The sequence below is a fragment of the Borostomias antarcticus genome (assembly GCF_949987555.1).
Source record: "Borostomias antarcticus genome assembly, chromosome: 2".
Lineage (NCBI taxonomy): Eukaryota > Metazoa > Chordata > Actinopteri > Stomiiformes > Stomiidae > Borostomias > Borostomias antarcticus.
This window is the reverse complement of record NC_140235.1, coordinates 39041163-39067140: the sequence shown is the minus strand read 5'-3', so window position 1 is coordinate 39067140 and position 25978 is coordinate 39041163. Positions and strand designations below refer to the sequence as shown.

Below are 25978 nucleotides of genomic sequence, written 5' to 3'. Positions count from 1 at the left end.
GTGTTTTATGGGAGGTTTGCACGGTAACGCTCAGGTGAGCCCCTCCAGGGCCGCCCGGTTTCTGCCGGTGGACTGCCTCAGACACATTTCCGTTCGGGTTAAGGGCTTCTCACACCCCCGGGGGGGGGGGGAGGCGGGTGCCCTAAATGGCTGCTGGTCTGCCTCAGCTTTTCCTCAAACACAACTTTACCTTTTCCGTTACATTCAATGAAAACAAAACTTTCCCTGAGTAAAGCAGAGAAGTGGGATAAAGCAGAGGCTAGGCGACAACGTTTCACTAAAATAAAGGGAGCCACAGAAGTGCACAGAGAGGAGATTCAGAGCAAAGGTTATCAGGGTCAGAGTTGTAGTCTAAGAATTGCGAGAGGTCACCCCAATCAAAATAACGAGAGCTGATGAATGAATAACATATTATCATCGCCAAATAACACGATTTTAATCTTATTGGGCAAATTATAGAATTAGACTTAACGGTTATGACCATAGTGTGACCAGAGCTGTATGTTCTCCAATTAGTCTAGTGGTTCTCCGAGTTCCTTCTTGACGTTGTTGATTATAGTCGATGGAAAAGCACATTTAATTCGCATCGAGAATCTCCTGATGGTCCTGGGGATAAAGTTGTGTGTAGACAGTTTACAGACGTTAATCACATAGCGCACTGTATCTGTAGCATATGCCTATCCCGTTCCCGTTCTAAATCGAATAATCTATATTTAAATGAGCTCTAATCAAAATACCCTACACTTCGATGCAAACTGAGAAATCTTCAGAAATCTCAGGTGCGTTCCAACATGGCAGACACCAGGCCACCGGTTGGTTGGCGCCCTCTCGGTGACGGTGGCTGCGGGTTATTTGTGTTGAGATACGGGAGCTTTGCTGTCACTCTGGGCTCCATTAATCCACACGCAATTAAGTGTCAAAGCTTGCGGGGGTTCTCTGTTTGATGATAGCCTTGGGCTGCGCGCGGCGAGCGAGCCCTAATCAGGAGAGTAAACTCCGCTATATTTCAATTTGGGAAGGCGCTCTTCCGCTTAGAGGGGCTCTGGCACGGCGATAAATAAAACGCCCATTTACTCCTTCGCCTCCCAGATACATCCAAACTGCGCTCGCCACCAGCCCCCTAATCATGGCCTACATTTGGACGCCAAACATAAATCACACAATTGGAAACGCCATGATTAGGATGCCAAACCCTCACAACAACAGTGCCCGTTTCCTTGTCGTTGAGACTTGGTATGAAACCACTCTCCCCATAAAAACGTTTAGTGGATGTTATACGGCCCAACTGCTTATCTCAAAGGCTTGTGCTTTAGCCCACTTTGTCGGCTAGTCTGAATTGGGAAACAATGTGAAACATGACAACTGACAAGATTACAACTATTACCGCCTAATCCTCGATATTATGACACATCTGCTATTATCCGTTAGACACGGAATCTTCCCAAGTGTTCCGAATTCCTTTCAAATGTTAACCAGCATGTTTCTGATCCAGTCAAAGTGCTAATTGGCTGAATATCGGCTAGTCCTTCATCTAATCCCCAGGTTTTGCCACCGCCCTCCAGGACCCTAGCCTAAACGGAGTGGATTTGGGTGAAGTGCTGCACATAATCTCTATTCAAATATTTCCATATGACAACTGCTTACAGGCCACTCCAATTAAAGGCCAGTCACTTTCTATTTGAGCCGCTCAATGGCGAGTAGCCGGGGTACGTGGGCCAAACAATGGGATCCTACTAAAGCGTTTTATTCCCTTAAACTACGTCGACCGACCCACAGCCGCCTCCGAGACCCTTGAAATCCAAGGCGGGATCTCGAGGGATTATGTCGGATTGTGAGGAATATTGGGCTGGCAGAACTGCCCTTTTTTCTTTTTCTTTCCACAAAAGTGCCTCCCCGTGCGTGCGTGTGTCATCGCCGTGGAAATGAGATGCGCATTTAAATCTAAGAGCGAGTCCACCGCTTGTGGCCAGAGCAGGAAAGCCTGGCCGGCAAAGCCCACGGGTTAATTAATTGGGCTTCAATGCTGCACGAAGAGCGGGCGGGTTTGATACTCTACATCTGTGGTTCCGAGCAGAATCATTCAGTCCCCCCGCGCGCAAGGGAGGATTTTAAATAGGAAATTAGCATTCAGATGAGAGCGCATGCATGGGAGGCACGGGAGGCCTCGCGCCTCTGAAAGGGAGGGAGGTATATTAATGACTGCGCGCAAACCCCTGTGACATAATGTCCACCCCGCGTGCTCAAACGGGTCTCACAGTGGATGCGCTGTAGGCCCCCTGGGTAGACTTGCCCCCCCCCTTACCCCCACCCCCCCAATGAGTCTGTTCCAAAGTTTCCACACAAATAAGCAATTTGTAAAACAACCTGCTCTGTCCAATGTGGTGGGCGGTGGTGCATGTATGCGTATTGGATTCATTCTTTCCATGTTGTATGTGAAACTCTTTTTTACAGAACTATGACATTAAGGAAATAAGTATTGTCTTGTTAGACTTTTAAAACATAAAATACAGGCATCTACATCTACATGGACGGAACAACAACGTTTTAGGTGTAAAAACATTTTGGAAAGAAGAAATTTCGCGATATAGTTGAATCTGATAAATAGCCCATTCACCATGACAACTAAAGCATCATGTAGCTAGTTAGCAGAAATAAACTCTAATTGATCCCTTTTCATTCAAAACACATTACATTTACATTACAGTCATTAAGCAGACGCTTTTATCCAAAGTGACTTACAATAATATAATAAACACGCACGCACGCACACACCACATATTTGTGGTATCGCAGGTCAGAGCACTTGATTATGTCATGCCTTTCTCCACTCTAATTGTTAGTCAATGAGTCCCTTAATTCAAAAGCAACATAGTGGAGGAACCCAAATAGACAAAGCCTGGGTTTAGCCGGTCCGCCATGGCTTTTAGAGTGAAGTGGAGGGAGGGGATGCAGATGAAGAAGAGCTTGTAGGCAGGAACCAGCACTTCAGTCTCATGTTCTTTATTGTTTGGGGCCTGTGAAATACAGGTCTTCATTAGGCGAGGCTGGAGAGAGGCCCTGGGGCTTCTGTGTGTGTGAATCACCGAGGTTTATGTGTCTTTTGTGGCACTAATACTCCACTGTGTCAGGCGGAGTCTGTTTTAGTGCAAGCTTTTATGGGCCCAAATTGCTCCTGAATAGGACAGTCAAGCACTTTAACTGCACTCACCTTCTCCTCACCCCTTTTAACTTATTAACTTATATTAACTAATCTTAACCTGCCAACGTCCTAGTTCCTCGCCTGCAAATAAATGACAGCGCAGGATATAAAGTGTGTAGGTGGGCACAAAATGTGTTTACCTCAGCTTGAATCAACACACTCAAGCTCTTTACGTCGCCGTGCCCGTCAATGAAGCCAATCTCCATTCCGACTGCGTGATCACTCTTTAATGCACTTGAGTGGTTTTTAAAGTGCAATCAAATGCTAATTAAGGGCTTCTGGGTTTTCTTACTGCGTGATCATAAAGGCTGTTTCCTTTGTGCGTTCACGTAAAGAGCAGAGCGTCGGAAGAGGGAGGCTGAGCGCACCTGGGCTAACAAACCAGATCTCTCCTAGCAAAGAAACATGGGAGAAAATAGAATACAAGAGCACTCTTTGGGAGAATGCTGTTTTTTTTTTGCTCCACTTGATTGACTGTGCAACTTGTTTCCGTCTCCTAATGTCTCAGTCAGTATGTGTGTGTACACAAGGCCCACATGTCCAAGCACACACACACATGCATGCCACTGAATTTCCCCCTTGTCTCATCAGAACTTCGGCGTTATCAGCTCCTCAGCACGGCGGATGAGAACGAAACTGAAAAGAAAAGTGAAAAATCAAATCATGAAAGCCGGATGTGTCGCTGGTCCTAACGAGCCACTGATTGAGCATTTCAGAGAGGGGACATGCAGTCATTAGTCTCCACGGTCCAGAGCAGCATTTAAAAGAAACTACACTGTAGAAAAAAAAAATCAAATTACAATAAAGGAGACACAATAGCTGTGAAGCATCAATTTAATCCTAATCACCACAATTACTGTTCCCATGGGTCCGCTTTTGTCGGTGTGATTGTTTTGGAGGAAGAAATTGTATTTGGATTCCTGGAAGAATCTGGCATTCCTTTCACCAGAACTATTTCTTGCACTTCATACTGTAATCGTTTGTGTTGCTGTTCCACTTCACGTCAAAAATGAATAGAATCAGTGTGTGGATACTGATTTGGATACATTGACAATGTATTGACTGAAAGCTTGGGTGCATGTGAGACATCTTTCCTGATGTAAATGTGATATTTGAGGCATCTTTCCTGTTGTAAATGTGATATTTGAGGCATCTTTCCTGATGTAAATGTGATATTTGAGGCATCTTTCCTGTTGTAAATGTGATATTTGAGGCATCTTTCCTGTTGTAAATGTGATATTTGAGGCATCTTTCCTGTTGTAAATGTGATATTTGAGGCATCTTTCCTGTTGTAAATGTGATATTTGAGGCATCTTTCCTGTTGTAAATGTGATATTTGAGGCATCTTTCCTGTTGTAAATGTGATATTTGAGGCATCTTTCCTGTTGTAAATGTGATATTTGAGGCATCTTTCCTGTTGTAAATGTGATTTTGCACTGGAAGATGAGTGAGCAACACAAACAATAGAGTAAGAGGATATTTGCTTAAAAGACGATTGTATAGAGAGATGCAAGAGAGGAAAACTGAAGTCAAAGGAGGAAATTGTTGATTGAGAGTATTTCTTGTGGTTTTTATTATTCTTCGAGAGTATTCTTGTGTCGGTTCGTCGCTTACGGACGGACGGGCTTGTGTTCAGACTGAGAGAACTAGCGGAACTTTTCAAAACCTCACTGCTGAACTAGGAGTGTTCGTGGGTCACTGGAAGAACAACCAACCCTACACACCCTGGAGGTCCATGAAACCAGTAGCCTGGGCTAAACCATGGTGATAGTGTCTGTAGTCCAATAGGACCAGTACCCTGGTCTAAACCATGGTGATAGTGTCTGTAGTCCAATAGGACCAGCAGCCTGGTCTAAACCATGGTGATGGTGTCTGTAGTGAACCAGTACCCTGGGCTAAACCATGGTGATGGTGTCTGTAGTGAACCAGTACCCTGGGCTAAACCATGGTGATGGTGTCTGTAGTCCAATAGGACCAGTAGTAGAGCATGGTGATAGTGTCTGTAGTCCAGTAGGACCAGTAGTAGAGCATGGTGATATTGTCTGTAGTCCAATAGGACCAGTAGTAGAGCATGGTGATAGTGTCTGTAGTCCAGTAGGACCAGTAGTAGAGCATGGTGATATTGTCTGTAGTCCAATAGGACCAGTAGTAGAGCATGGTGATAGTGTCTGTAGTCCAATAGGACCAGTAGTACAGCATGGTGATGGTGTCTGTAGTCCAATAGGACCAGTAGTAGAGCATGGTGATAGGGTCTGTCGTCCAATAGTCTGGTCTAGAGCATGGTGATAGTGTCTGTAGTCCAATAGGACCAGTAGTAGAGCATGGTGATGGTGTCTGTAGTCCAATAGGACCAGTAGTAGAGCATGGTGATGGTGTCTGTAGTCCAATAGGACCAGTAGTAGAGCATGGTGATAGTGTCTGTAGTCCAATAGGACCAGTAGTAGAGCATGGTGATAGGGTCTGTAGTCTAATAGGACCAGTAGTAGAGCATGGTGATAGTGTCTGTAGTCCAATAGGACCAGTAGTAGAGCATGGTGATAGTGTCTGTAGTCCAATAGGACCAGTAGTAGAGCATGGTGATAGGGTCTGTAGTCCAATAGGACCAGTAGTAGAGCATGGTGATGGTGTCTGTAGTCCAATAGGACCAGTAGTAGAGCATGGTGATGGTGTCTGTAGTCCAATAGGACCAGTAGTAGAGCATGGTGATGGTGTCTGTAGTCCAATAGGACCAGTAGTAGAGCATGGTGATAGGGTCTGTAGTCTAATAGGACCAGTAGTAGAGCATGGTGATAGTGTCTGTAGTCCAATAGGACCAGTAGTAGAGCATGGTGATAGTGTCTGTAGTCCAATAGGACCAGTAGTAGAGCATGGTGATAGTGTCTGTAGTCCAATAGGACCAGTAGTAGAGCATGGTGATAGTGTCTGTAGTCCAATAGGACCAGTAGTCTGGTCTAAACCATGGTGATAGTGTCTGTAGTCTAATAGGAGCAGTAGTAGAGCATGGTGATAGTGTCTGTAGTCCAATATGACCATTATTATGATTATGATTATTCGTGCTGGTAAGAGACACCCTACCCAGAATGCAATGTAGTTTTAGTTTGATGAAGGTGTTTAGGGAGAGGTAGGTGAGTGTAGAGAACTTGACTATGCGGATAAAATTATTATCCTGGATGGTTCTAAACACACTCTGACCACGCAGGAACCCTGGAATATTCTATCAGACATTCAAGAACAAGTCATTGATGGTGAGAGAGAGAGACTAGGAGCAAGCGAGGTGGAGGAATGGAGAGATGGAGGAAAAAGAGTTATCTGAATACCAATGTCCCGACCGTCCCTTCATTTACATTCATGCAATAACACTCTGCACCACAACCGTCTCTCTCTGAGGGTATCAAACGTGTGCGTGTGTGTGTGTGTGTGTGTGTGTATGTGTGTGTGTGTGTGTGTGCGTGTGCGCTTCAAGCACATATTTTTGTTACTAAAGGCCTGTTTGAGAGCCTACTGCTGAAGATGGTATTGTGTTCTGAGTTTGGAGTGTGTGCGTGTGTGTCTATGTGTGTGTGTGTGTGTGTGTGTGTGTGTGTGTGTGTGTATTCTGTGCCTCTCTGTCAGAAGAGGGAAGGTCAGACACTCTGGATAATGAGAAGTTCCTCTCGCTGGCACGGTCAGACAGGTGCTTCCTTAACAGGGACTCTCTCTCTCTCTCTCTCCACCCTCATCACTCCATCCTCCTCCTCCTCTCTCTCTCTCTCTGTCCACCCTCATCACTCCATCCTCCTCTCTCTCTCTCCCTCTCCACCCTCATCACTCCATCCTCCTCCTCTCTCTCTCTGTCCACCCTCATCACTCCATCCTCCCTCTCCTCTCTGTCTCTCTCTGTCCACCCTCATCACTCCATCCTCCCTCTCCTCTCTCTCTCTCTCTCCACCCTCATCACTCCATCCTCCTCCCCCTCTCTCTCTCTCTCTGTCCACCCTCATCACTCCATCCTCCCTCTCCTCTCTCTCTCTCTGTACCCTCATCACTCCATCCTCCTCCCCCTCTCTCTCTCTCTCTGTCCACCCTCATCACTCCATCCTCCTCCTCCTCTCTCTCTCCACCCTCATCACTCCATCCTCCTCTCTCTCTCTCTCTCTCTCTCTCTCCACCCTCCTCCTCTCTCTCTCTCTTTCCCTCTCCACCCTCATCACTCCATCCTCCTCCTCCTCTCTCTCTCTCTCTCTCTCTCTCTGTCCACCCTCATCACTCCATCCTCCCTCTCCTCTCTCTCGGTCCACCCTCATCACTCCATCCTCCCTCTCTCTCTGTCCACCCTCATCACTCCATCCTCCTCCTCTGTCTCTCTCCACCCTTATCACTCCATCCTCCTCTCTCTCTCTCTCTCTCTCTCTCTCTACCCTTATCACTCCATCCACCCTCTCCTCTCTCTCCACCCTCAACACTCCATCCTCCCTCTCTCTCTCTCTCTCCACCCTCATCACTCCATCCTCCTCTCTCTCTCTCTACCCTTATCACTCCCATCCTCCTCCTCTCTCTCTCTCTACGCTCATCACACCATCCACCCTCTCCTCTCTCTCCACCCTAAACACTCCATCCTCCCTCTCTCTCTCTTTCCACCCTCATCACTCCACCCTCCCTCTCTCTCTCTCCACCCTCATCACTCCACCCTCCCTCTCTCTCCACCCTCATCACTCCATCCTCCCTCTCTCTCCACCCTCAACACTCCATCCTCCCTCTCTCTCTTTCTCTCTCCACCCTCATCACTCCACCCTCCCTCTCTCTCCACCCTCATCACTCCATCCTCCCTCTCTCTCCACCTTCATCACTCCACCCTCCCTCCCTCTCTCTCTCCACCCTCATCACTCCATCCTCCCTCTCTCTCTCCACCCTCAACACTCCACCCTCCCTCCCTCTCTCTCTCCACCCTCATCACTCCATCCTCCCTCTCTCTCTCTCTCCACCCTCATCACTCCACCCTCCCTCCCTCTCTCTCTCCACCCTCATCACTCCATCCTTCCCTCTCTCTCTCCACCCTCATCACTCCATCCTTCCCTCTCTCTTCCACTGGCCCCTCTTTCCTCTCTTCTGACAGACACCATGAAAAGCCCAAATTAACAGGCCCATCATGTCGCCGTGCGCTTGCCCTGAGAGAGGGAGCACAAAATCAAGCTGTCACCGCCATGCGGGGGGAGAGACCTGCCCTCATCCCCTCCCCAAAGCCCATTATAGCAGGTGCCAGCCAGGGAGATGGATCACACACACTGGGAGAGGCTCCACATGCATCCCACCACCACAGCATTAACGGCTACAAGCTAGAGACCGCGTGTGTGTGTGTGTGTGTGTGTGTGTGTACGTGCGCGTGTTTCTTTGCTTTTGGTCATTGATTGGAGTTAGAGGATATAGAACTTTTACAAATGCTGAAATGGCGTTGTTATGTAATACTAGCAGAGAATCGAAATAAAATTGTTCCTTCCATTACAACCGTTTCAGAATGAGCAAATTCCCTCAACACGGATATTGTCTTTATTGCTTTGTGTACAGATATGTTTACCTTCTTGTTTATTTGCCTACACGAATGTGCCCAAGCTTCCCGAGCGTTTGTTTGCCACGCTGCGTTTTTATTTCATTCTTAGATGAAGTGATAGTGGGAGTACAGAAGTAATGCTTAATTACCCAGCATGCATTAGAAATCTCAAGACTCAAACGCAGCCTTCAGCAACTGAACAATAAGCCTTCTCTAAGGCAGTCACAGAACAGTTGCCTTGGTGATTTGCAATGAGGCTTAACCATGCAGTGATTCGGATTAAAAATGATTATCTATATCAAGTATGTAAGTTTTAATGCATCAATGTCACTTTGCAAACATTAAAATAGGCAATAAAAATGACATGGTTTAGGTGTTATTTCACATTACCTTGCTAGTTGTTAGTCAAACCTTTCTAATGTGATGTGAAATTCAAATTTAAAAATGTAGTCTGTCTGCTGTTGCCAAAACAGGTCCAAGATCATCTAATTTAGACTCTCCATCGTGCTCTTTTCCTTTTCTGCGGCTTTTAATTGTTATTTAAAATGAAATTAACGGAAGGAATGTGATCGTTCTCTCAGTACGGATGCGTTGTATCCCAAGTGCTTCCATCCACAAAAGACATGAACTTGAACTCGGAAGCGCAGACGGCATCATCATAAAATACCGTGCAGATCTCCACCGTGACAACGATGATGAGGGCATCTCATAGAAGTATATCTGTTCAGCTTTTAACGCTTGTAAGGTCGACGTGCAAACATTTATACTGATTCCCACCTCTTAAGACTGTATGTGAATCTAATGAGTCTCTCGCTGTGTAAACACAGTGGTCTAATGGTGTACTTACAGGGGGAGAGAGACATGACTTAGGTGTGTTTGTGAGAACGATGGCCGACTCTCATCTTCCACCCCTCGGTCGGTGTCAGCGCCAGATCATTCACTCTCTAAAGGTGACATAAAAATGTCACCGGCAGCGTATAGGCCACAGATTTACACGCAAGTGTGTGTGTGTGTGTCAGGACTGGAGCTTTAAGTAACAGGCCTGAACAGCCTGTGTCATAATGGCAAATTAAGGCATTTCTCTACAGCGCCAGAGCAGAGACACAGCTCTGTGTCTGTGTCAAGCTGCCGAGTGCAAACTGTCTCTGGTACGAGCGACAGTGTCACTAACCTCCCTGGCAGGCGGTAGCTATCTGTGACAGGAAAAGCTCCACTACTCTCTCTCCCCCTCGGGCTGGGGTTAGTGGTATGGAGAGTGGTAATGTCAAGTGTGTATGTGTGTGTGACGATACAGCGAACGCAATACTGCTGAAATGCTAGACTACTTCCTCCCTTCCCCGAGAACTTTCTTCAGGCGACAGCGGAAAAAAAAAAAGTTTTCTTGTGGGTGTGATGGTGTAAAAAAAAAAACGTGAGTGTGTGTGTACTGTATATTGGAATGTATGTGTGTGTGTGTGTGTGTGTCTGGCAGGCCTATCGTGGTGTGAGTGTGTGTGTGAAACGCGAACAGCTGGCTGAGAGAACGGGTACAGAGGGAGAAGTGATGGATGTGAGTGGAGCTCTTGTGACAGATGAGCTAACAGGTGTTCACTACAGCCCTCAGAGAGACGCCGTTTATGAGCCGGAAAAGACAGCCAGACGCAAACCGCACCACGCCACAACGCACCGCCCCCACCCCCACCCTACACTAAACAGCCCCACACCCCCTAGACAACGCCAACCCACACCACGACGCCCCCGCCCAACCCTACACTCAACAGCCCCACACCCCCTAGACAACTTTAACCAACAGCAAACAATTCCGGGCATCATTCAACATTATACTACGCCAACTCACGAAACGCCCTACTTTCACTGTAGCTTCCACACTGACCCACAGGACACACTACCATCCTCCTCCATCACTAAACTAACTGCTATAAATCAGAAGGCCGTGTTTCTATTCACGTCGTCTTGACTTGTACTTAAAGGGACACAGACGCGCTTGTTTAAGTTGACGTTACTGGACCGGTTTGACCTTTGACGTTTTGTCGCAATTCCGACTTCCGTGTGGGGAATCGGCAACACTGACAGAGCTTTTTAAAAGGCCAACACACAGAACGTAAGCATTTAATCCAAACAATATTAACTTAAACAAGCGTGATTGTGCCCTTTTAAAGTCGCAATGAAATGAAAAAAGCATTCTGTCCCATTTTGGTTCACATAATTGGCCATAGTGTTAACCTATTCAACGATGTATGCCAAAACATTTACAAAATTCTACTTTTGTTGTAATCGTATATCAAAGTATATAATTTCTTACTTCCTGGAAAACGGTAGGTCACGTGCAATGATGACAACAGGTACCTTAGATTTTAGGCCAATCATCTCACGACATCCACCCGTCAATCAACGCTATCCTTCTATTGAATCCGTCTAAAGTTCTTAAAACCCGTCCACTTGTCAATGCTCCAATCAAATTCCTCTAAACATATGTCCCACCCTCATAGCTTGTTTGCGTCGGAAATACGTCAAACTACGGAAGTTAGATGATCTCAAACGTCCGGTTTAGTGCGACTTTCATCTGTGGCGCTGTGTCACATAGCGCAAGTGACTCTTGGACTCGACTCACTGGTCTCTCCACACCAACACCTCACCCAAACCGTAAATGATTCACTTCAAAAAGACTCATTCCCAATGAATTTGAAGTTTTTATTTTCACCAAAAGTTATATAAGACGTCATTGATTGATATACACCTTTTTGGCAGCCTAAAAAAAATTCTTCACATATAGAAAGGCACTTCACATGTGTGGCTTCGTTGAGGAGTATGGAATGACGGACAGTGACACAGTGGAATATCTATCTAACATAATTCAACCTACAGTATGTGTGTGACATGTATGACATGGTATACTATTTGATTTATACCGATGATGTGGACTAGTGTGGCAATTTTGGCTTTTAAAAAAATCTCCCAAAGCTTCATAACCCAATAATAACATTTAAATAACTTTTATAGGAGTGTTTTTCTTGGCACTAAAAACAGGGTTACCCAATCTGATGTGCAGGGTCTACCGGTGACGACACGGCTCACTGAGATGCAGTGAGAACTCGAACATCCCAGCGAGCAAAAACATGACGGCCATCGGTCTGTCCTTCTTTGAGGAGACGATGTCGGTACCGTGAAGAAGAGTGAGCGACTCTGGCGGAAAGACCAGACAGGTTCACCCCAAGACCACCAGAGAACGTTCACATTTCAAAACATCTCTCTACCTATGGCTGCTCTCTGGCTCTCTATGTGCTGTCTGTCAGTGTGTGTGTGTGTGTGTGTGTAGATCATCTGTGTGTGTGTGTGTGTGTGGGGGGGTCAGTTGCGTGGCGTTCCGCCTTGCGTGGGAGGACCGTCGGTAGGGGGGCGCTCTAGGGCTGAGCCAGGGCCTGTTTGAGATCTCGCAGCAGCATGGACGCCATGACGCTCTTCTCTGTGTTGACGGTGAGCAGGGCGGTGCTGGACGCGGTCACCTCCACCGACACCAGGGCCAGGGATCCGCTGCTCGCCGCCTTCCCTGCGAACCTGGGAGGGGGGGGTGGGGGGGGTGGAGAAGGTCAGCAGGCTAGGAGACCGCTAACAGCTAACAGCTAATGGCTAACAGCTAACGGCTAATGGCTAACAGGACATCCCACTCAAACCGTTGAAAGAACAAGAAACAAAAGCGGGTTATGAACGAGGAAAGTAGATACAGGAGCCAGTAACGGCGTTCACCTGGAGTTATACGAGGCTGAATTAGGACTCTTCGTTTTATCAACGCCTTGCGGCGACGGCGTCGGTTATTCCCAGACCCCCGAGTTCAGGGATGCATCGCTGACCTAGGCTATGACTTCTGTGCGAGATGACGGATCGATGCGGGCGGCGAACCGACAGTCGAAACAAACGCTCCCTACACACGCCACAGCCCCTTCATGAATCCTCAATTAAGGAAGCAACAAAACGCCACAAATTACCTGTAATTACCCCAGATTAGTGTGCGAGTGTGTGTGTGTGTGTGTGTGAGAGAGAGAGAGAGAGAGAGAGGGGGAGAGAGAGAGAGAGAGAGAGAGAGAGAGAGGGAGAGAGAGGGAGTGAGAATGGGGATGAAGACAGAGAGACTGGTTGCCAGTCTATTATCCCAGCTGACTAAAAAGCCATTAGAGATGAGATACACCCACCTGCCAATCACACTGCATTCAGCCCGCTTTCCCAGAGCAAGGGGGTCTGTGTGAGGGTGTGTGAGGGTGTGTGAGGGGGAGTGAGGGTGTGTGAGGGGGAGTGGGCGAGTAAAAGCCTAAGGGACCAGGCAGGGTATAGAGGGCGACACCCCCCACCCCTCCCCCCCCTCCCCTCCCCTCCCCCCCTGCCCACCTCCCCCCTGGGACACCGGGAGAATTCTCACCGCACCGTTTCCTAGGATACCGTCCCCGCAAACCCCGGGCGCACATGGTCCCCCCATTGAGGGCGCTAACGAGAGGCGGGCAGGGTCCCTGACCCAGGGTGACCCGTCTTTAGGGGCGACGGGGGCCGGGCCGGGCCCCGTGACAGGGCTGGGGGGCCCCCGCTCTCTCTGGGGCCACGGAGCCCCACGTGGCTGCCTGCCTCCCGGCCATCTGCCTCCATTTAGCACTACATCCCTGGAACAAAGGCCCCCCGTGGCCCCCTGTTTAGGCCTGACAAACAGCCTACAAAGAGCCCCACTTAGGGCCTGCCGTGAGCCCTGAGGAGGCCCCCGAGGCCGGGCTGGTGGGGCGGACAGGCCCCGTCACCCAGAGAGCACCCACGGCAAGAACCACAGCGCCGCAGACAGGCACGTCCACCAATTAGCACGCACGCACGCACGCACGCACACAGACACACACACACACACACACACACACACACACACACACATGCACATTAGTGGACAGAGAGATGGGGCACTAAGGGGGATACACACACACACACACACACACACACACACACACACACACACACACACACACACACACACACACACACACACATTAGGGGACAGGGAGATGGGGCACTAAGGGGGATACACACACACACACACACACACACAATTAGGACAGGGAGATGGGGCACTAAAGGGGACACACACACACACACACACGTGAGGGTGTGCCCGTGCACGCGCAAACACACACGCACACACACACACACACACACACAGTCTGTCTGGGTGTTCCCCAGGGGAGCTGGTAAATTACCATCAACAGAGGAGAGGGAGTGGATCAGCGAGAGGGACTCTTCCTCAGACTTCATTAAAATATTAGCCCCTTCAGCAGGAAACAGAGGAGTAAATCTCTCTCTCCCTCCCTCTGTCCTCCTCTCCACCTCCTCCTCCTCCTCCTCCTCTCCCACTCTTTAATATTTCAGCACTTACCCCTAATGTTATATACTAAGTTTAAATTCTTAATGTTTCCAATAAAAAACAAAAAACATACCAAAACAACGCCGGCACTAATACTGAGGACGAGGCCTTTTTAACGTTCACATCGTGTGTGTGTGTTTCCCCCAGACATGTTAATATCGCCTATAAAACACCAGTGTGGTGTGTGTGTGTGTGTGTCGCCTGAGGTGTCTATCTGCTCCCCGAGGCTTTGCTAATGGGTTTAGGATATAAATCCATCATTTACTCAGTCGGTTAACACCGGCCCCAGGGCTGCTCTCAGCCCCTCTCTGGAGATGAGCGCCACTAAAGCCGCAGGCCTTCGTGAGTGAGTGTGTGTGTGTGAGTTTTATCAGTGTTTGATTATTGATTTACTCGTATGTTTCTGCATGCTTTCTTTGCTTGTCTGAGAGGAAGAACAAAGTAGACAGACGCGCACACGCGCGCATACACGCACACACGCGCACACACACACACACACACACACACACACACACACACACAGTGAAAGAAGATACAGCGCGGTGCCCTGAAAAAAACATACATTTACCGACCAGAGGTGACCAACCCCCTGTACCCCCCCCCTAAACCACCCTGGCCCTCTCTCTGCACCCCGCCCTCTCCCTCACGCACACGGGGCCCGGCCAGGGGGGTCTGGGGGGCGGCAGAGGGTCGTTGGTATTCCCCGGCGCCGCGCCGCTCGTGGGGCTAAAACGCCGGATTAATTGCGGAGTATGGAAAGAAAAGAAAAGCATAACCTCTGGACTCGGAGCTGAGGATTGGCTTCGATCGGCGGGGCCGCGGCTAAGCATCGCTCTCCAATTACCTGGGATTCTCCTCACCGCCAAGAGCCTGCGTGCGTGCGTGTGTGTGTGTGTGCGTGCGTGTGTGTATGTGTGTGTGTGTGTGTGCCCTCCACCCCTGTCATGCAAACACAGAGCTGGCTTCACCTTCACATCCAATCCCACACGAGGGGGGGGGGGTGGGTCGTCGTGTCTTCAGATTTTCAGGAAGCAGGATAGTTAAGCTGAAGCTGTGGTCAACCTGGACTTGCCTGAATCGGAAGTGCACATTCAGCCAGACCAGCTAGATGGGACTTTTCCTCTGCGAGAATCCACGTAGCGTACGACTCCCTGACCAAGACTGGACATGGGGGCTTGGGACTGGTTCCCCCGGCCGCCCACTGCCCCCCAGGCTGCCCTCGGGGGAAGGACAGCACAGGATGGATCTAGGGCACGCGTGTGTGTGTGTGTTCATGCGTCGACCGCTGGACTCTCGCAGCTGTGCGACAAATAAAAACTTCTTCTTCGTAACAACGTGACGAGACTGCAGCTGAATTTAAACACAACAATGTTCCGTGTGTGTGCGTCTACTACGGTTTTGGTATTTTTTATTCTGTCCCAAGTGCTGACCATATGGATAAGGTGGAGTGCCCTTCAGCTGGGTGGTCAGTCTGGCCGGACCTGCTCTGCCCCAGGCAGATGGCCAGAGCTATTATCCCCGATTAGAAGCCAGGATACTCCACAGAGCCCTGCCATACGGACACACTGACACCACCAGCCAGCACCACACAGACAGAGATGGGAGAGACACACACACACACACACACACACACACACACACACACACACACACACACACACAGATAGGAAGGACTAGAACAGAGTCAGAGGACATGGTGACAGAGGGTGAAAGAGAACAGCTGGCAAGAGAAAGAAGGAGAGATGGGACAAGGGAAGTGGAGGACAGAGTTCCTGTCTCTCTCTCTCTCTCTCTCTGTCCTTCTCTCTCTCTGTCCTTCTCTCTCAGACATATTCCCAATGAATAGGGATGGAGTGAGGAGAGGATAGAGGAGAGAAGAGGAGAGGGGAGAGGAGAAGAGAGGAGGAGAGAAGGGGAGAGGATAGAAGGGGGAGGAGGAGAGAGGAGAAGAGGAGGAGAAGAGGAGAGAGGAAGAGAGGATGGGGGAGAAGGAGAGAGGATAGGAGAAGAGAGGAAGGGAGAGAGGAGAGCAGGAAATAGGGGAGAGGAGGAGAGAGGAGAGGAGATTGGGGTACCAGGTCCTCTGTAGTGGTACTGCGATGCTGTGAGCTGACCCTGCCGTGAGCTACTGTTGTAATAATGATGATGAGCTGCAGCTTGAGAAATGTCCACATTAGGTAGCCATCATTAGCATCATCACCATATATATAAGTGCCATTACCACACGACAGCAGTCTGATGAGATAACAGTCCACTCCCAAATTAATATGAGAGGATGTTAAACATTTCATAACCATGGGACCAAAAATCTATTTCTATCAAACTAGGATCTATATATCAGAGCCCCACTAAATAAAACTTAGCATTTAGACCAGGATATAATTACATTAGTTTACATAAGCCGCAGTGCACAGAGAAAACTGATATCTTAGAATTCAAGGGGTGTACTGTCTAACCAGCTACATTGGCCAATGCATACAAATCCGATCAAATCTGCTTTCAAACGGACTGCAAAATAAGGCAGATTTATTCCATTCCTCCTGTTTAGACATAAACAAGAACAACTTTTTCTACATTTGCTGTTCTGCTTGATTTATTGCCAGTCTGCTTTCCAGCGATCAATTTCTGTGGTTTTCAGAGTCACCCCCCCCCCCCCCCCACCCCACCCCTCCCTCACCGCCGCTGTGGCTGCTGCTCTTTGGGAAAAGTCGTGCTGCACCCTGGTGGTCGCAGGGGGTATTGCAGGGGCTGAGCGCGGATAGACTGCTGCTTTGTTTCGTTCATCGCCGCCAGGATTCACACAGACACAAATACAGCCCCAGTCTGATATGTTCACACAGGCATGGGCTACTGTATACATACGGTCAGGCAGAAAACTCACATCCCAGCTATGGAAGCCATCTTGTGTGAAGTGATGAAAACAGAGGTAAGATATCCATCAACGAGAGTCCATTGCAGATCATTATTTCTACATGGAGCCCAGCCCTGAGCCCTCCAGGGGAGCCCCCCGTTTGGGTGGGCCGGCGCCCAGGCCAGAGAGCCCTCTCCCTGGGGAGGGGAGGAGGCCTGGAGGGGTGGAGGTCACCATCGCATCACACTAACGCTGAGTGACCACAGCAATGAGCTCTCAGTGTGTGTATCCGATCAGATCGATCCCTCTGTGTGTGTGTGTGTGTGTGTGTGTGTGTGTGTGTACAATGCATCACTATATAACATCAGTGGGCTCACACCCAAAATACAATTATCATCAATAACTAATATTGTTAAGATAACTACTGTAACACAAAACAAAATATCAAGCATCATGAAATGTCCATGGGTTTATCGCACCTAACAGCTCCTACAGTACTTATATGTTGCTACTCGTGCACTAGATTATGCTCTTAGTCACTTGTTTAGAAAGGAGATGCACTTGTGAGTTCTGGTGAGTAGTTGTACACTAAGTACCTACGATAAATGCAATTACTGTAAGTCACTTTGGATAAAGGCGTCTGCTAAATGACTAATGTTATTTTAGCTGTTGTTAGTGTTGACAGAAGAGGGAGGGAGGGAGGTGTCGTCATCACAAACTGATCTATGGTCAGTTGGACATGTCCTCTTTGAAGGTCAGGACCTGGGCCCCGGGAGGGAAGGCTGGTCCTGGACCTGTGGCTGGAGGGGGGCGGGGCTACACTCTGTGGGACTGTGTGTTATCATCGTTATGAGACTGCGGGGGGCGATGGGTGAGCGTGTCATCATTATGAGACTGCGGGGGGCGATGGGTGAGCGTGTCATCATTACGAGACCAGATACGTGGTCCTACTCATCTGGAGGGGTGAAACCAAGTGGTCCACCACATCACAGTGGTCATGATAATAGATTAACACACAGAGGGGAAAGGAAGGAGGAAGGAATCAGAATCAAGGAAGGAAGGAAGGAAGGAAGGAAGGAAGGAACCAGAATCAAAGAAGGAAGGAAGGAAGGAAGGAAGGAAGGAAGGAAGGAAGGAAGGAAGGAAGGAAGGAAGGAAGGAAGGAAGGAAGGAAGGAAGGGAGGGCGGAAGGAATCAGAATCAAGGAAGGAACAAATAAAGGAAGGAACAAACGAAGGAAGGAAGGAAGGAAGGAATCAGAATCAAAGAAGGAAGGAAGGAAGGAAGGAAGGAATCAGAATCAAAGAAGGAAGGAAGGAAGGAAGGAAGGAAGGGAGGGCGGAAGGAATCAGAATCAAGGAAGGAACAAATAAAGGAAGGAACAAACGAAGGAAGGAAGGAAGGAAGGAATCAGAATCAAAGAAGGAAGGAAGGAAGGAAGGAAGGAAGGAATCAGAATCAAAGAAGGAAGGAAGGAAGGAAGGAAGGAAGGAAGGAAGGAAGGAAGGAAGGAAGGAAGGAAGGGAGGGAGGAAGGAAGGAATCAGAATCAAGGAAGGAACAAATGAAGGAAGGAACAAACGAAGGAAGGAAGGAAGGAATCAGAATCAAAGAAGGAAGGAAGGAAGGAAGGAAGGAAGGAATCAGAATCAAAGAAGGAAGGAAGGAAGGAAGGTAGGAAGGATGGAAGGAAGGAATCAGAATCAAAGAAGGAAGGAAGGAAGGAAGGAAGGAAGGAAGGAAGGAAGGAAGGAAGGAAGGAAGGAAGGAATCATAATCAAAGAAGGAAGGAAGGAAGGAAGGATGCACCTCAGAGACGTACAGAGCAGAGGACAGCGTGGCAGAGCGTGTCATCGGCAGGGCCGGTCAGGACAGGACAGGCTGGCTTCCTCCCCAGCTGTCCCGGGGAGAGATTGATAGCGCGCAGTCATTTGTCCTATTGGTTATTCCAAATGAAGTATGGGCTTATTGGAGCCAGGCCTCTCCCACCAGCTAACATTGATTTCCACTCACTCTCTCAGCTCTCCGTGCCCTTGTGCTGGCGTTCCCCCCCCCACAACACCAACCCCAACCCCCCCCCCCCCCCCCACAACCCCCATCTCACATTCTTCCACCATTACTGCTCCTTCTTCCTTCCTACTCTGTACAACCTTGTTTCCTAAGCAGTCCTATTTGCTAATGAAAAGATGCTCTCCTTCACGTCCCCAAATTAGAGGAGCCAGAATAAAAGGCCTCGGGAGACGAGGAGGAAGAGAACGAGGGACGCGGCGAAAAGGAGAACAAAAGATGAAGGAGGAGGAGAGGGGGGGGGGGGCAGGCAGACACGGGGGGGCGACAAATGGAGAGAAGGACGGGTAGGAAGCAGGGAGAGGGGGAGAGACAAAAGAGGAAGTGAAGGAGAGACAGGGAGGGAGGGAGGGAGGGAAGGAGGGACAGACGGAGGGGGATGGAGAGACAGAGCAGGAAACAGAGGGAGAGAGGGAGGTGTAATTATCCGTCAGGTGCTCGGGTGTGCGTGACAGAGGAGGAAGCTCATTAGCACACTCTGTGTACACCAATTACACGGCGAGGCTTCTCAGGGCATTCCCCTGGCACGTCTATCTCAGGCACACACACACACACGCTGGGACCGAGCGTCACACACACACACACACACACACACACACACACACACACACACACACACACACACACACACACACACACACACACACACACACACACACACACACACACGCTGGGACCGAACGTCACACACACACGCTGGGACCAAGCGTCACACACACACGCTGGGACCAAGCGTCTCACACACACACACACACACACACGCATATATGCAGACACACACATACATGCTGGGACCAAGCGTCACACACACACACACACACACACACACACACACACACTGGGACCAAGCATCACACACACGTATATGCACACACACACACACACACACACTGGGACCAAGCATCACACACACATATATGCAGACACACACACGCACACACACACACATACATCAAACATACTGGGACGAAACATCTCTCACAAATAGACACGTAGCACATTGACACAGACACACTAACTCACGGACATGCACACAATCTCACTCACAGTCACAGACACAAGACACACACACACACACACACACACACACACACACACACACACACACAGGACACGCATACATTCTCTTTTTTTGGCGTGTCGGCGGTGTGTGTAACGTTTGACGCTGTCTCACCTGTGGATGTTGTCCTGACCAGATGGAACCATGCCCACGTTGGCCACGGAGGTTACCTTCTCACCGATTGGCTGGCTGGAGGTGATCTCTGCTGCCATGGTGATGGTTGCCGAGGTCTCGTTCATGCCCAACAGTTTACCTGATTGGATGCACAATATTTACACGTCAACCAACAATCTACGCAGGCTGTAGTGTCTCCATCTTGAATCTACTATATGATCTGGCAGTCGTCTTCCTGTGCAACAGTCAACAACAACAACAACAACAACAACACACAAAATAAACCTATGGAACCTCTCTCTGTGTGGAAGTCCTGTTCGGTCATGGTGACGGGCAGGAACAGCTCTCCCACCGCGGGCTGGATGGACACAGGGAACTGGGCGTCCTTGGTGCTGAGGGAGACCAACACAATAATACTGACCCCTCTGCTTCAGGTAGAGAGAACGTAGCCTACCTATGAGGGGTTTGGACTGGGAACCGTAGAGAACGTAACCTACGAGGGGTTTGGACTGGGAACCGTAGAGAACGTAACCCACGCTGGGTTTGGACTGGGAACCGTAGAGAACGTAGCCTACCTACGAGGGGTTTGGACTGGGAACCGTAGAGAACGTAACCTACGCTGGGTTTGGACTGGGAACCGTAGAGAACGTAATCTACGCTGGGTTTGGACTGGGAACCGTAGAGAACGTAACCTACCTACGAGGGGTTTAGACTGGGAACGGTAGAGAACGTAACCCACGCTGGGTTTGGACTGGGAACCGTAGAGAACGTAACCCACGCTGGGTTTGGACTGGGAACCGTAGAGAACGTAACCCACGCTGGGTTTGGACTGGGAACGGTAGAGAGTGTGTAATGTACGGTGGGTTTGTGTTTTGAGCAGATAAACTGCTGGAAGTATTCAGACTTGTGTGTGTGTGTGCGCGCGTGTGTGCGTCAGCGTCAGACAGAGTGTGTGTGTGTGTGTGTAAATATTCAATGTTTCTCCTCTGATTGCCATTCAAAACACACTGTCTGATTGGCGGTGTTTCGGTGTGGATTGATTCCCGCCGTCCCAGACGGGTTCTCTCACGGCAGTATTGACTGACGGCGCCGCATGGCCAATGGAGCGGAGCGGCCATGTTGTGGGCGGGGCCTGATTACTGGGGGGGGAGTAACTGTTATCCCAGACAGACGGGATCGATGGACGCCGACGCCCTACCCGCCTGCGCCCACACCGGGGGAGAAGAGGAAGAGAGGGATTAGAGAGGAAGAGAGGGATTAGAGAGGAAGAGAGGGATTAGAGAGGGAGAGAGGGATTAGAGAGGAAGAGAGGGATTAGAGGGAGAGAGGGATTAGAGAGGGAGAGAGGGATTAGAGAGGAAGAGAGGGATTAGAGAGGAATAGAGGGATTAGAGAGTAAGAGAGGGATTAGAGAGGAAGAGAGGGATTAGAGAGGAAGAGAGGGATTAGAGAGGAAGAGGGGGATTAGAGAGGAAGAGAGGGATTAGAGAGGAATAGAGGGATTAGAGAGGAAGAGAGGGATTAGAGAGGAATAGAGGGATTAGAGAGGAAGAGAGGGATTAGAGAGGAAGAGAGGGATTAGAGAGGGAGAGAGGGATTAGAGAGGGAGAGAGGGATTAGAGAGGAAGAAAGGGATTAGAGAGGAAGAGAGGGATTAGAGGAAGAGAGGGATTAGAGGGAGAGAGGGATTAGAGAGGAAGAGAGGGATTAGAGAGGAAGAGAGGGATTAGAGAGGGAGAGAGGGATTAGAGAGGGAGAGAGGGATTAGAGAGGAAGAGAGGGATTAGAGAGGGAGAGAGGGATTAGAGAGGAAGAGAGGGATTACAGAGGAAGAGAGGGATTAGAGAGGAAGAAAGGGATTAGAGAGGAAGAGAGGTATTAGAGAGGAAGAGAGGGATTAGAGGAAGAGAGGGATTAGAGAGGAAGAGAGGGATTAGAGAGGGAGAGAGGGATTAGAGAGGAAGAGAGGGATTAGAGAGGAAGAGAGGGATTAGAGAGGGAGAGAGGGATTAGAGAGGAAGAGAGGGATTAGAGAGGGAGAGAGGGATTAGAGAGGAAGAGAGGGATTAGAGAGGAAGAGAGGGATTAGAGAGGAAGAGCACACGGAGAGATACAGAAGGGGGGAGAGAGGAGGAGGAAGATGACCAGCTTCAGTGTGGAGGGGATTGAGAGTGAGGAGAGGATGGGTGGATGAAGGAAGAGAGAGAGCAGGAATAGAAGAAAGAGGGAGGGGAGGAAGGAGGGAGGAGGAGAAGGAGGGACGGGAACGTGTCAGAGGATCAGGGTGTGTGTGTGTGTGTGTGTGTGTGTGTGTGTGTGTGTGTGTGAGAGAGAGAGAGAGAGAGAGAGAGAGAGAGAGACGTCTCACCAGAGATGGAAGTTGGCCGCCTGTGTGGAGTCGTTGAAGTCGATGCCGATGGGAACGGTGACCGAGGCCTCCGGGTCCAGTTGCTCTGAGAAACAGAGGAGGAGAGACAAGAGGAGGAGGGGAGAGATGAGAGGAGGAGGAGGAGAGATGAGAGGAGGAGAGACAAGAGGAGGAGGGGAGAGATGAGGAGGAGAGATGAGAGGAGAGGAGAGATGAGGAGGAGAGATAAGAGGAGAGACAAGAGGAGAGATGAGAGGAGGAGAGGAGTGATGAGAGGAGGAGAGATGAGAGGAGAGGAGTGATGAGAGGAGGAGAGATGAGAGGAGAGGAGAGATGAGAGGAGGAGGAGAGATGAGAGGAGGAGGGGAGACAAGAGGAGGAGAGGAGAGAGATGAGAAGAGGAGAGATGAGAGGAGGAGAGATGAGAGCAGGAGAGGAAAGATGAGAGGAGGAGGAGAGATGAGAGGAGGAGGGGAGACAAGAGGAGGAGAGGAGAGAGATGAGAAGAGGAGAGATGAGAGGAGAGATGAGGAGGAGAGGAGAGACAAGAGGAGAGATGAGAGGAGGAGAGATGAGAGCAGGAGAGGAGAGATGAGAGCAGGAGAGATGAGAGCAGGAGAGGAGAGATGAGAGGAGAGATGAGAGCAGGAGAGATGAGAGCAGGAGAGGAGAGATGAGAGGTGGGGGAGAAGAAAAGAAAAGTGAGTGAGTGACAAGGGCAGTTGGGTGGGGTGGGGGGGGGGGTATCAGTGGGGGGGTATCAGAGTGGAACAGACAGGCCAGCACACCACTTGTGTTTTCTACTTCACAAAGCAAGGCCACCGCATGTGAGAAACCCATCTTTCAATCTCCCTCCCTCCCTCTCTCTCTCCCTCCCTCCATCTCTCCCTCCCTCCCTCCATCTCACCAGACAGAGAACATGAAGGAGCGGCATATTTCCAAAACAACACGCGTTGTCAAAGGGAATGTCAGCGCCCCATAGAGAAGAAAAAAAGAGGGATGGAGAGACAGAGAGTGAGGGGGGGGGGGAGAGAGAGAGAGAACATGACAGGCAGAAAGAAAGAGAGTGAGAGCCAACCAGAGAAGGATGGAGGAAGAGGGGGGTGGGGGGGGGTGGAGGGGGGGCAGACAAGAAAGAAATAGAGAAGGAGACAGACAGAAACATCCTCCACGCTTCCCTGGTCAGCCAAGGCCAGCCTGGGTCGGTCTCTCTCTCTCTCTCTCTCTCTCTCCTCTCTCTCTCTCTCCCTCTCTCTCTCTCTCTCTCTCTCTATGGAGCTGTTTTTACTCTACAACTCTGTTCACAGAGAGGAGAGGAGGGAGAGAATTTCGGGGCTCTGGAGGCCGAGTGAACAGAGCCATCATTGGCTGCCTAAACTAGACCCATCATAGGCCAGACCTGCCTAGACCTAGACCAGACCTACCTAGACTAGACCCATCATAGGCCAGACCTGCCTAGACTAGACCTACCTAGACTAGACCCCTCATAGACCAGACCTACCTAGACTAGACCCATCATAGGCCAGACCTGCCTAGACTAGACCCCTCATAGGCCAGACCTAGCTAGACTAGACCCATCATAGGCCAGACCTGCCTAGACTAGACCAGACCTACCTAGACTATACCCATCATAGGCCAGACCTGCCTAGAACTAGACCAGACCTACCTAGACTAGAGACCCATCATGGACTACCTAGACTAGACCCATCATAGACCAGACCTACCTAGACTAGACCCCTCATAGGCCAGACCTGTCGAGACCTAGACCAGACCTACCTAGACTAGACCCATCATAGGCCAGACCTGCCTAGACTAGACCAGACCTACCTAGACTAGACCCATCATAGGCCAGACCTGCCTAGACCTAGACCAGACCTACCTAGACTAGAGACCCACCATGGGCTACCTAGACTAGACCCACTCCTCTTTTCTCCCCTCCTCGGTCCGGCCTCAAAGCTGCCGTTTCCTCTCCCACCTCTCTCTCTCTCTCTCCTCTCTCCCCTCTCTCCCTCTCTCTCTCTCTCAGCTCCGCCCGTCGCTCGGTCCTCTCTCCTCCTCCGCTTCCCTGCCTCGTCGCTGGCGTACACCTCTCCCTCCGCACCCGGAGAGGGGCGTGGCTTATGCTCTAGCAAAGATGGAGGCCATGTGAGCAGAGTACAGGCAGGCCTACTGAACGCAGGGGACTAAAATCTGATCTCCTCAGCGGCACCATAAGCTATTAGATAGAGCGCTTAGCTCATTAATTAGATAAATGACTTGGATGTGAAGTCCAGTGCCAGAAGAGTTTTTTTTTTGGCTAGAGACAGGACTGTGCCTATCATCTACCCCCCCCCTCTCTCCCTCTCTTTCTCTCTCTCTCTCTCTCCCCCTCTCCTCAGCCTCCAGTCCTAGCCACCCTCGCACATTAGCTGAGCTCAATCGATCCCAATTACCCACTGTTTGGCTGCTTGAGTTCCTTCAATGCCCAATCAATCCCCTGCAATTGACGCTTTTAGCGTGCTTGAGCGCCCACCGGCCTTTTCATGGGTCCGTCCCCCGCCCCCCCCCTCCCCCCTCCCAGAGTGTGTCTGAGGTCTCGGAGGGAGAGGAGGGTGGAGGAGGCACTGAGCGGAGAGATGAGGGAAGCCAATGCGGTAGGATCTCTCTGATGGACATACTGCTGACTGGATCAGTATGAGGGCAGCTAGGGATTGGCCTGGATAAATACCGTCCATCTGGTTGGTTAAGGGACTTGTGGTGTTCAGGCGTAAGAGGTCTCTCATCATCATGATCATGATCAGCCAATACCTGGGTCAGAGCCAGGATGGGGGAATGCTGACAGGCAGCCTCACTAACGCCGGTGGATGTTGAGTTACTAACCAATGCTGTTGAGTCGGTGGATGTTGAGTTACTAACCGATGGTGTTGAATCACTGGATGTTGAGTTACTAACCGATAGTGTTGAAGCAGTGGATGTTAAGTTACTAACCGATGGTGTTGAATCAGTGGATGTTAAGTTACTAACCGATTGTGTTGAATCAGTGGATGTTAAGTTACTAACCGATTGTGTTGAAGCAGTGGATGTTGAGTTACTAACCGACAGTATTGAATCGCTGGATGTTGAGTTACTAACCGATGGTGTTGAAGCAGTGGATGTTGAGTTACTAACCGACAGTATTGAATCGCTGGATGTTGAGTTACTAACCGATGGTGTTGAATCACTGGATGTTGAGTTACTTACCGATAGTGTTGAATAGCTGGATGTTGAGTTACTAGCCGATAGTGTTGAATCACTGGATGTTGAGTTACTAACCGATGGTGTTGAATCGCTGGATGTTGAGTTACTAACCGATGGTGTTGAATCACTGGATGTTGAGTTACTAACCGATGGTGTTGAATCACTGGATGTTGAGTTACTAACCGATGGTGTTG

General features: G+C 49.6%; 1 protein-coding gene across 1 annotated transcript in view; it reads right to left on the bottom strand.

The window, feature by feature from the left end:
* Window positions 1–11444: 11444 nt before the first annotated feature.
* ap3b1a (adaptor related protein complex 3 subunit beta 1a) overlaps window positions 11445–25978 on the bottom strand; it is a 60648-nt gene continuing 46114 nt past the window's right edge. Inside the window, exons 24-27 of the mRNA XM_084455249.1 lie at window positions 22569–22653; window positions 20495–20592; window positions 20201–20339; window positions 11445–12278 (exon numbers count right to left, since the gene is read on the bottom strand). Of these exons, the coding sequence (XP_084311375.1) occupies window positions 12125–12278; window positions 20201–20339; window positions 20495–20592; window positions 22569–22653 (476 nt within the window). The 3' untranslated portion in view covers window positions 11445–12124. The remainder of the gene's footprint in view (window positions 12279–20200; window positions 20340–20494; window positions 20593–22568; window positions 22654–25978) is intronic.